The sequence below is a fragment of the Zingiber officinale genome, chromosome 5B, assembly GCF_018446385.1.
Source record: "Zingiber officinale cultivar Zhangliang chromosome 5B, Zo_v1.1, whole genome shotgun sequence".
Lineage (NCBI taxonomy): Eukaryota > Viridiplantae > Streptophyta > Magnoliopsida > Zingiberales > Zingiberaceae > Zingiber > Zingiber officinale.
The window spans coordinates 28,682,365-28,694,028 of record NC_055995.1 but is presented as its reverse complement, the minus strand read 5'-3'; the positions used below and the strand labels follow the sequence as shown (position 1 = coordinate 28,694,028).

The 11,664-nt window shown below is 37.2% G+C and overlaps 1 protein-coding gene across 1 annotated transcript; it reads left to right on the top strand.

Annotated features, from left to right (window-relative positions):
* The first annotated feature begins 254 nt into the window (after positions 1 to 254).
* On the top strand, positions 255 to 8,973 carry LOC121984295 (calcium-transporting ATPase 1, endoplasmic reticulum-type-like). The gene is made up of 9 exons (XM_042537163.1): positions 255 to 449; positions 542 to 2,159; positions 2,660 to 2,726; positions 2,827 to 2,948; positions 3,561 to 3,839; positions 3,950 to 4,333; positions 5,098 to 5,207; positions 6,470 to 6,698; positions 8,027 to 8,973. The coding sequence occupies exons 2-9, from the start codon at positions 750 to 752 to the stop codon at positions 8,603 to 8,605; spliced, it is 3,180 nt and encodes a 1,059-aa protein (XP_042393097.1). The 5' UTR covers positions 255 to 449; positions 542 to 749; the 3' UTR covers positions 8,606 to 8,973.
* The last annotated feature ends 2,691 nt before the right edge of the window (positions 8,974 to 11,664 follow it).

Genomic DNA, 11,664 nt, shown 5'->3' with positions numbered 1-11,664 from the left:
ACTACAAAACCTGTGGGCCCCACTGCCATAAAGGATGACGGGCACTGACAGGGTGGGGGTTGGGTGTGATCTCCGAGTCCACGCGAACGCGAGTGGGAGGAGAATTCCAGATTCGGAATTTTCGTCCCGTTTCCGCCCCACGGGTTTACCTAACTCGAAGTTTGAAAACGCCGGTGGGGCCAGGTGTCAAATCGGGATGGTACGGTTTGGGGTAAACACTTCAGCGAGGAAAACGGAGGAGGCCGAGTTTAATCAAGGACGTGTAAAAAAAAGAACGGCGTTATTAGGAGAGTGCAGCGCGAGCGATGCCTTGTGAGCGAATCAATAGCGGAGAGACTTCAGGGCGATCGCTTCCTTCGAGTCTCGGTCTCTTTCCATTAAAAGCAAAGAGGAAAGAGACGAAGGAGAGAAGCACACGCGAAGAAGTCTTTTTGGTTTTTCACGATCGGGTAAGGAAGCCTTCTTCCCAACTCTCTGTTTGATCGTTTCTGCGAGCTGATCCATTGTGGGTGTGTGTTTTTTTTTTAATAAAAAAAATTAGGTTATCTTTCGTTGGTTGTCGTCGGGTGCTGGTAATTTGCTAGGGATCTGGATTTGGGAGTGCTAGTTCCCTTTAGCGTATTATAATTGCTTGCAAGAGTCTGGATCTTGGTGCTAGTGGATCTGTGGAGCATTCTGGGTTTGGTATTATTGAGATATTTGTTTGAAAGACTTTATTTTTATCTGGATTCTTGTTGGGGCGGGGTGCGATGGGGAAAGGAGGGCAGGATGTTGGTAAAAAGGTCGAATTGGCGCCGTCGATCTCTAGTTTTCCGGCTTGGGCAAGGACCGTACAAGAGTGCGAGGTTGAATTCAAGGTTTCGACCGAGTATGGTCTTCCATCTGATGAGGCGCTGAGGCGCCAACAGATTTATGGGCTGAATGAGCTCGAGAAGCATTCGGGGCCTTCTATATGGCAGCTGGTTCTTGAGCAATTCAATGACACTCTGGTTAGGATCCTCCTTGTTGCTGCCGTTGTTTCCTTCGTGCTTGCTTGGTACGATGGGGATGAGGGTGGTGAGTTGGGCATTACTGCCTTTGTGGAGCCGTTGGTGATTTTCCTTATTCTGATTGTGAATGCGATTGTTGGAGTTTGGCAAGAGAACAATGCGGAGAAGGCGCTCGAGGCCCTGAAAGAAATCCAATCTGAACATGCTACTGTTAGGAGGGATGGAAAGTTGATTCCTAATCTTCCAGCCAAGGAGCTTGTGCCAGGTGATATTGTGGAGCTCAAGGTTGGGGATAAAGTTCCTGCTGATATGAGGGTTTTGCACTTGATTAGCTCGACAGTGAGGGTGGAACAAGCTTCTCTTACAGGTGAAAATGCTGCCGTGAACAAAACTAACCACCGGGTTGAGCCTGATGACATTGATATCCAAGGGAAGGAATGCATGGTCTTTGCAGGTACCACAGTTGTGAATGGAAGTTGTTTCTGTTTGGTTACACAGACTGGGATGAACACTGAAATCGGTAAGATACATTCACAGATTCACGAAGCTTCACAGAATGAAGATGATACACCATTGAAGAAGAAACTGAATGAGTTTGGTGAGGTTCTCACAGCTATCATAGGTGCAATCTGTGCTGTTGTTTGGCTTATCAATGTGAAGTACTTCCTTACCTGGGAATTTGTTGATGGATGGCCACGTAATTTTAAGTTTTCCTTTGAGAAGTGCACATATTACTTTGAGATTGCTGTGGCCTTGGCTGTTGCAGCAATTCCTGAAGGTTTACCTGCAGTTATCACCACTTGCTTGGCACTTGGTACTAGGAAGATGGCACAAAAAAATGCATTGGTTCGGAAGCTACCAAGTGTCGAGACTTTGGGTTGCACAACTGTGATATGCTCTGATAAGACTGGCACATTAACAACAAACCAGATGTCAGCTGTAAAGCTTGTTGTCATGGGACGGTGGACTGATATACTTAGAACATTTACAGTCAGTGGCACCACATATGACCCCCGAGATGGGTGTATCCATGATTGGCCTGCCAAAAATATGGATGTGAATCTTCAAACAATTGCTAAGATTGCAGCTGTTTGCAATGATGCAAGCATAAGTGAGGCAGGAAATAATCAATTTGTCACAACTGGTATGCCAACTGAGGCAGCTTTGAAGGTTAGATCATTTTTCTGTATCATTGCTTTCTTTTCTTGCTTTAATTTTATACTAGAATGTGTGCCTTTCCTATGCTTGTCTTAAGTGTCTAGTCAAACATTTAAAAGCTGATTGATTCTTGAAATGCAAAGCAAATTACTGTCTTCAATTACAAAAATATACCATAATCTTTCATCATGAAATTTATTCTTTAATTAGGAAAGTAATCTCAATCCTCTGTAGTTATACAATTACAAACAATGTTATTGATAGAATTGGTATCCAGTAGTTCCTTAGAATAGACATTACACAATATCCAATTGGTTTTCTTAGCATGTATCAGATGTGTAATTGTCTTGTCCCTAAGCCATTCAATTAGGAAAGATATTAGACCATCAATCTTGCTTATGCCATCTGTTTTAAGCTTGTTTTTTGGATGATTTAAGATGACTACACACCATTCAGTCTCTTGGATTTGATGAATAGTTGATAATCTCACATATATATATATATTCTCTCAGGTGCTGGTTGAGAAGATGGGCCTTCCTGCTGGATACAACACTTCATTGGAGTCAATAGAATTATTAAGTATGTTTCTAGCCTCAATTTCATGTTGTCTTCGTTGAAACACTGTATGTGCATGTTCCTGGTACAAACATCTGGTATTGACATAACTTGTTAATTGAAGGATGCTGCAAATGGTGGAATGAAATGTTTTATAGGGTTGCGACTCTTGAGTTTGATCGCACTCGGAAGTCAATGGGAGTCATTGTGAAATCAAGATCAGGAACCAATTCTTTACTTGTGAAGGTAATAGCTCTTTGGATTAAGGGAATGTATATATTTCCATATAATTTGTATTGATTATCTTCTCTTACAAAACTCTTTTTTCTTTCAACTGGAAGTTTACTAGACTTTGCAGTCGGTTTCATTTTAAAATTTTGGCTGATGGACAAACAACCATCTTGCTTTTGTGTCTTTCATGCTAGAGACCCCTCTGATCTGAGGGACTAAATCTTATAGATGGCATTTTATTGGCTTAGTTTATTCTAGTTACTTATCAATTTCATGTTTGTATGGTAACCAGAAGTAAGTAGCCATGATGCTTATTGTCCCTTGTCCAAAGAACAAGAGGAACAGTTCAGAAATTGAGATACTAAATCTGATCTATTTCTGTACATGATTTTGTTGGTGGATGTATCAAAAGAAACTTTCTTAATTATTTGGTACTCTGATTCTTGGTTTGCAATTTGGATACTTCAACTTCTAGTTGGTGGGTCTAAGTTTCATACTTGTCTGGCATGCTTTTACGTATAATAAATTTAGAGTTGACAGTAAGATTTTGATCATTTCACTTTTCATGTTTTTTTGCGTGATATTATTGACAATTACATCTGAGTAATCCAAATTGCACTTTGATAGGGTGCAGTAGAAAATTTGTTGGAAAGAAGTGCCTATATTCAGCTGCTTGATGGCTCTGTGGTTATGTTAGATGACATCTCGAGAAGTCATGTTCTGAAGGTCCTCCACGAGATGTCAACAAATGCACTGCGTTGTTTGGGATTTGCCTACAAGGATGATCTAGGTGAATTTGCAACATATGATGGTGAAAATCACCCAGCTCATAAACTTCTACTTGATCCAGCAAATTACTCATCCATCGAGACTGGTCTCATATTTGTTGGATTAGTAGGGCTCAGGGTGTGTTATCTTACACAGTCTTTTATGCTTTTCTGTTCATTAGTTTTTGCCTTTCTGTATGCCACTAACTAACCTGCCTTCTTCATGTTCTTCCTCTGAAATGATTTTAGGATCCTCCTAGAAAAGAAGTCTCCAAAGCAATTGAAGATTGTAGAGCAGCTGGCATTCGAGTCATGGTCATAACTGGAGATAACAAGGAAACAGCAGAAGCAATTTGCCGTGATATAGGTGTGTTTACCCCTGATGAAAACATTCATTTGAAGAGTCTTACGGGAAAAGATTTTATGTCCCTGCCATCCAATGAAAAGAAGGATCTTCTGAGGCAAAATGGCGGTCTTCTCTTTTCAAGGGCAGAACCAAAGCATAAACAAGAGGTGGTGAGATTGTTGAAAGAAGATGGTGAAGTAGTTGCTATGACAGGGGATGGTGTGAATGATGCTCCTGCATTGAAAATGGCAGATATTGGCATTGCAATGGGCATTGCTGGGACAGAGGTAGGTTACACTCACTTTCACATTTTGTCTGTCCTCTCTCATTTGTTTCTTTTGGCTACAAAGGTTAAAGAATGTACTCCATGTATCCAAATTGTCATTGATAAAATTTCACTTGTAAGAACAATAGTCATCTCTGACGAGAATAGAGTTCAAACTATAAATCTGTTGCCTGCTACTGGAATCAGCATTTGCTATATGGAAATTGTTTATGTTTTCATCATATAACATTATTCATGAACATACTATGGTCCATTTCCAATTACTTTATGAAGAGATTTTTGATGCCTTTAGAAGAATTTTTTCCAATCTATCCTTGTTACAGAACTGTAAAGTTACTAATAAGCAGAATTAAATATGGCTGCATCTTATAGTCATTGTTTATTAATGATCCTGTCAGCTTGATTGCTAATGTTGGATTTTTGGGGCTTTCTCTTTCTCTTTTTTCCTTTTTTTTTGTCTTATCTTTTTTGTGCACATGTTGTTTCTAATCTATAGACAACTTCTCTTAAATTTATGCTAAAAATACTGAATTACGATTGATATTTTGTTGACTTTGTTTATCGGTTTTTTATGTCAATTTAACTTCTGACAAAGGTCTTTCTTTTCAATGCCACTTTTTTCTTATCTGGGTTTCTTCTAAGCCGTTCAAAGTTCAAAGTTTTTAGATTGTAAGTGCCACTTAAGTAAATGGTAGATTCTCTTCATTCTACTGGTAATGTTTCAAGCTGTCCTTGAGAATCAATACTAGCAGTTTATTGTACCAGGTTGCTAAAGAAGCATCAGATATGGTGTTAGCAGATGATAATTTTAGTACAATAGTTGCTGCAGTTGGTGAAGGAAGATCAATCTACGACAATATGAAAGCATTTATAAGGTTTATTATTGTCTAATTGTTTAATTTTTCAACATGTTTATTTTTCTATATATTGATCCAGTATTTTTGTATGCTAACCTATCTTAAGCACTGGCCATTCATGTTGTATAGCTGTATGGACAGTACTGAACTATGTTTATGCTGTGGATGTTCACATTGTTTTGATGCATAATTTAGTAATAAGAGTTAATAGGTTGTTTTCTTTGTTACAAAAAGTTGAAGTCTATATATAATGCAATAGCATTGGTCATGAGGATAAATGATAACTAGGAGGAAAAAAATCTGAAGCAACATAGACGAGAAATTCCTGGTTTAATACTTTAGCCTTAACTCTTACTGATGTGATTTACTCTGTTTGTACAATACCTTTGTCAATTTAAAAAGAGTTTTTTTTTAAATGTTTCTTCTTGATGAATGAATGAGAGTCTTGGCATAACGGTAAAGTTACTACTGTGTGACCTTGTGGTCATGGGTTCGAGTATGGAAACAATCTCTTGCAGGTAAGGCTGCATACAATAGACCTAATATGGTCCGATCCTTCCCTAACACCTCTCATTGGTGAGAGTTTTGTGCACCAGACTATTTTTTTTTTCTTTTTGATGAATTTTGTATGAAGTTTTTGACTGATTTGAATTTATTTTGGATCAACTTTTACATTGTACATCTTCTTAAAATTCCCCTCCTAACTTTTACATTTACCTCGTAAAAAAAATTCTCCCTCCCTAGTCCCTCCGGTTGGAGATCCTAGAGCATCACTGCCCACTCTTTATTGGTTGGAAATTTCAATCGAAAGTTTCCTGATTTTCCTTAATAGTGGTTTACTATGTTTTTTGGCTCCTCCCCCCTACCTTTTTTCTATTGCTTTCATTTCCAAAGAGAATTATGTAGACACTTTCTCTATGACCTAGTTAAACGTGAACTAGTTTAAATGGTATGACCAAGTGATAGTGAGGTTATACTGTTATAGTATTTTATTAAAGTGCATATAAGTGTTTGATCATCTTAGAGTTCAAATAATACAATCGGTGCCTTATGTGAAGCCCTTCATTCTGTTGGATATCTAATTTGTATTGATAGTGAGGTTATAGTATTTTATTAAAGTGCATATAAGTGTTTGGTCATCTAAGAGTTCAAATAATACTATCAGTGTTTTAAGTGAAGCCCTTCATTCTGTTGGATATCAAATTTGTATTTAACAACTTCCATATGTCTTTTTGTTTCTTGATGATCTTAGTGATGCCCATTCATTTTTCCAATTGCAGATACATGATCTCCTCAAATATTGGTGAAGTTGCTTCCATATTCCTGACAGCAGCTTTAGGCATTCCAGAGGGATTGATACCCGTTCAACTTCTGTGGGTCAATCTTGTTACCGATGGACCTCCTGCAACTGCTCTTGGATTCAACCCTCCTGATGAAGATATCATGAAGAAACCACCTCGAAGGAGTGATGATTCATTGATTACTGCATGGATTTTATTCCGTTATATGGTAAATTTTTTCTGTTGGTGCAGTCTATGCATTTCTTCCTTTTAATATCTTTTTGAATGAATCTTGTAATATTGCTTATACTAGCAGAGGTTATTTATTTAGTGATTTCTTTCTCTATTCTTCTAACTCGGAGACATTAAAAAGATGAATTTATATGAAAGATCGAAACATGGAGAGGAGTAATGAGAAAGAAACCCTCCTTTGAATTGCTTCCTTGCAAAAAAAATATTGAACCAGGTAACTTCAAACCTAGGACGACCGGCTTGGCCCCATAGAAGTTTTCCATCGGCCGCCCAGAAGCTCAGCATCCTGTGGTTGTGCGCTTCATTTGGAGGAAAAATTTGTATAAATGCACCGTTGCTAGGATCGAACCCGGGTGTGTGAGTGACAACTTGGCACCTTTCTGCTGCACCATAGTTGCGGGGGCAATTGCTTCCTTGAACACATACATTGAGAGAATGGTTAAATTTGTATGCACAAATTTTTTTAGTTGGTTTTCTGTCCAATATTGGCCTGATGAGTTATGAAGGATCAATCCTCAAATTATCGTCTTTTATAATATCCACCTTCCCTCTTTACTCATTCTCATTTAGGAAACAATAAAGGATGATCATTATCAACTTATGCCTCACTTTTAATCCTTCCTTTGAAGTATCCATTCAAGGAAATACACCCTAATGGTCCCTAACCATTTCCCCCTATTTTTTCCAAAAGAGAACACGATTATGGATGCAAGAAATTCACCAATAACAATCTTTTCTGTTCAACGTATATTGCTTCTGTTTCTTATTGTAAGGAATTGATTTCATTGGACTTTCATTGTTTTGGTTCAGAACTATGCATTCAGTTAACATGTATATTGTCCAATTGTCATACTTTTTCATTGTGCATAAGGTTTCAATCTTTCTCTTACACCTTATTTATCTTCACGTCATCAACGAAAGAACCATCATTTTGTTTATACGTCCAATATTTTTGGCTAAACATGATTTTTCAGAAATTATTTGGTCTGGCCAATTATCACAGCGTTCTTATGCTGGTGGTCTCTTGGGGGTATTTTGGTAACCATGCAAATTAGTGCACGTCTTTGGTCATGCATTGCCTCTGGATGTAAATGACATGAGGTTCTCATGTTCTTTGATTCTTGTCCCAGTGTCTACTGATTCCAGTTATGATAGAAAAAAATGTCTTGAGATTCTGATTCTAATTCTAATTCTATATGCATTTATGTTTTTATAGCTTTATTGAATGTTGAAGTGTAATCTCAGGTAACATTTACCTTTCGAATGATCATGCATACCTACCTGACCTTGCTTTTCCATCTTCAGGTCATTGGACTTTATGTCGGGCTTGCGACTGTTGGTGTCTTCATTATATGGTATACTCATGGTTCCTTTATGGGGATTGACTTGAGTGGCGATGGCCATACCCTCGTAACATATTCACAACTTTCTAACTGGGGAGAATGCTCCTCCTGGGAAGGCTTCAAGGTCACACCGTTCGTGGCTGGTGAACGCCACTTCACCTTTGATGAAAATCCTTGCGACTACTTCCAGACCGGTAAGGTCAAGGCAATGACACTTTCGCTCTCCGTGTTGGTTGCGATTGAGATGTTCAATTCGCTCAATGCTTTATCTGAAGATGGGAGCCTTCTGACCATGCCTCCTTGGTCCAACCCATGGCTTCTCGTGGCCATGTCCATCTCATTTGGGCTTCATTTCTTGATATTGTATGTCCCTTTCCTTGCTCAAGTGTTTGGAATCGTGCCTCTCAGTTTCAACGAGTGGCTCTTGGTGCTGGCGGTTGCTTTCCCCGTTATTCTCATCGACGAGGTTCTTAAGTTTGTTGGGCGCTGTTCAAATTATTCAGGTGCCAAGAGACAACAGACAAAGCACAAGGATGAGTAGGTAGATGCTAAACCATTTGGAGATGGCAACCATCTGCCAATACACCTCATTCATTTATATGATGGGGGCAAGTCAAGTTTGCTTTTCACTTTACTTTCTTCTACAATGGTTCATAATCAGGGACACCGGAGCAAGATTTACTCGTGTAGGTCATGACATGCATTTGATAACGATTCTTGTTAGACGAGCTATATGGACTTTCGACAATTCGAGGCACGGCTGGTGGCAGAGTAGTGAATAAAATTGTATGGTAGAGACGATAAACAATGTTAGCTTGAACTGTGAACTTGATGAAATTCTTAGGCAGAAATTGTATGCATTGCGCAGCTTCATACATTTTAGTCGAAATGTCAGTTGATCTTGTTTCAGTTGATGCATTTCTGTGATTCATTTAGGTTCGGAATGGAATGAGAACATGTTTAGATCTTTCAACTTTGATGGTACGAAAGAAATGAAATCAAAATGATTCATTGCCGCTGTAGGTTTATTTAAATATTTATATGGATAATTTGAAGTGGATCGATCAATTTTAAAGAATGACTTGTTCCTCTAAATTCAACTCAGACTTTAGGGGGAAACCTTTAGTCTACCAAATTTAGATAAGTAAAATGAGTAAGATCAAGTTAGATTCAATCGGTTTAGGTCGCGCGACTTGCCAAAGAGCAAGTGATAGGGGGAGCTTGGAGACAAGAAACAAAAATAATATTGTCTGAGTTTTCAACTCCATTGTGTCTATTCCCATCTCTTTTGTAGCTTTCATTATTTAGAGATTTAAGATTTTTATCTTTAAACTCTTAGTTATTTTATCTTATAGTTGTTAAATTTATTGATCACTGTAAACTAATTTTGTAAGAAGTTTCTTCAGAAGAATTTGAGAAAAAAGAAAATATAAAGGGTTTATAATGATCACTATAAACCATTTATTGATACCATTTTTATAACAAAGCAACATTTTCCTTTTCTAAAGCCTAGCTGATGAGGTGGGAGTAAGGAAAAGTAGAGTGGGTTTCTTTTAAAGGAGAGATTTTGATGTCCAAGAAGAAATGGAGGTGCACTAAGAGCAATGAAGATGTACTTTTCATTTTTTTTTTTTTCTTCATGTATCTAAAGAAAAGCAATAAGAGGATTTTTTACAGACATATTAAAAAAAAAAATCTATAATATACATTCAATATATTAAAAAAAATTCTATAATATACATTCAATTTTTCTTTTTACAGAGCTTAGGCTAAATTATGTTAAATTACATTTGTCTTTCTTATTTTCTTATGTTATGGGTGTACTTTTCCCTTTGGGGCCTACAAGGACAAATTATGAACAAAATTGATGAACTTGCCAAATAGTGCACTTCATTTTTAAATTGAATTATCTAACTTTAGATGAAGGAGCACTATAAAGTTGCTAACATATGATTTTGAAATCACAATTCAAATTGTAAAAATAATCTCTTACAAAATATAAGATAAATATAATAAATTCAATATGATGCAACTCTTCTTTCCAACCTGTACTAATGAGAGTTTTATATACCCATTTATATTTTCTAACTTCACAGTCATTTGTTATTTTGTATGAGTCACCCACTTATATTCTCGAGATCATATCATGGTAGGACATCCAAATTATCTCTCAGGTATCCATAATTCAAATCTTAGATACGACGTATTTGTAAGAATTTTTCCTCCAAATGAGAAACGTAATCAAAAGATACTGGACTTCTGGATTGGCTGCCACGTGCGCTTTCCGATTTACCCCGATGACCGATAAGAAACTTTCATGGATCTGAACCGATCATCCTAAACTCGACGTTACCCCACCTAATTAATCAGTTTTTTTTTAACTTCACATTCATTTGTTATTTTGTATGAATCACCCACCTATAAATCCCTCTGTAAGATGAAATGAGTCATTTGGAAATTTTATTCAAAAACCTATTTGAAAACTCAAATCATGTAAATTTGTAACGAATGGTTGGAGTTTTGAACATCTCAAAACACACTCCATTTAAGACTTCAGATAAGCAGTAAAATCATTTTTAAACAAAATAATATAATTAACTTGGAATTATAGCAAAATTTTAACTCAAAAACAGTTGAACATCAACAAAGAACTCCTACGAAATTTTGGGTGCTATTTTCTAGCCAAAAAAATTATTTAGGTCATAAGGAGTTTTTAAACAAACAGCTAGTTGGCTCATTTCAACTAGAAAATACCTGACACCTAACCTAAATACTTCAAGAAACCTTCTGAAGTACATTCTTTAAACACACAAATAATATGATTTGAGCCATCAAAGAGTTTTTCACTAAGATGGCAATTTCAACTTAAAAGATTTCTGCACAGGGAAAATCATAACATCATAAATTTTCAAGAGGTAAAGAAATAGCTTTTATGTAGCAGCCATCCCTCAGGGAATGCCCAACCACCAAATGCCCCATCAATTCTCAGCTTAACCGAACCACAACCGGCCACGGAGAACTGCAAAGACGATCCATCTTGATGCATTCAACACAAAATCACCAACATTACAAACAAAGATACAACCAAAGCTAACAACCTTCAATCCACACTAGAAAATAAACAGACTAGCTAAACACCCTATCGGCACCCCATTTAATACTCAATAGTTGAAGCACCAAAAGCACAAAAATACATCCATTGACCCTAATAAAGCCTCCAGAAATCTCAAATCCCATTTTAAGCCCAACATTCCTCACAATTTGCGCAAAAATCACATTAGGACTCCACTTTCATGAGCAAATAGTCTTCTGCTCTGTTCGCCCAGTACTGAGTAGATGTAGGAAGTAAAACAAAGTCTATATTTCATATCTCTAGAATTTCCATGGATCCATTCTAGAAGGTCTTTCCCAAATACAGAAATCATCTCCATGAAAAACTATTTTTCCTAAACTTCTATAGGGAACATTCAAAAAAACAGATGTAAGGAAGTTTCTCTTGCAGCCTTACACAGCACAAAAAGTATGGCTAAGAATGCCCATCTTCTCCAATTTATCAAGGTCTATCATGAAGCAGTCAAGTAATAAAAGAACATCTAGGAA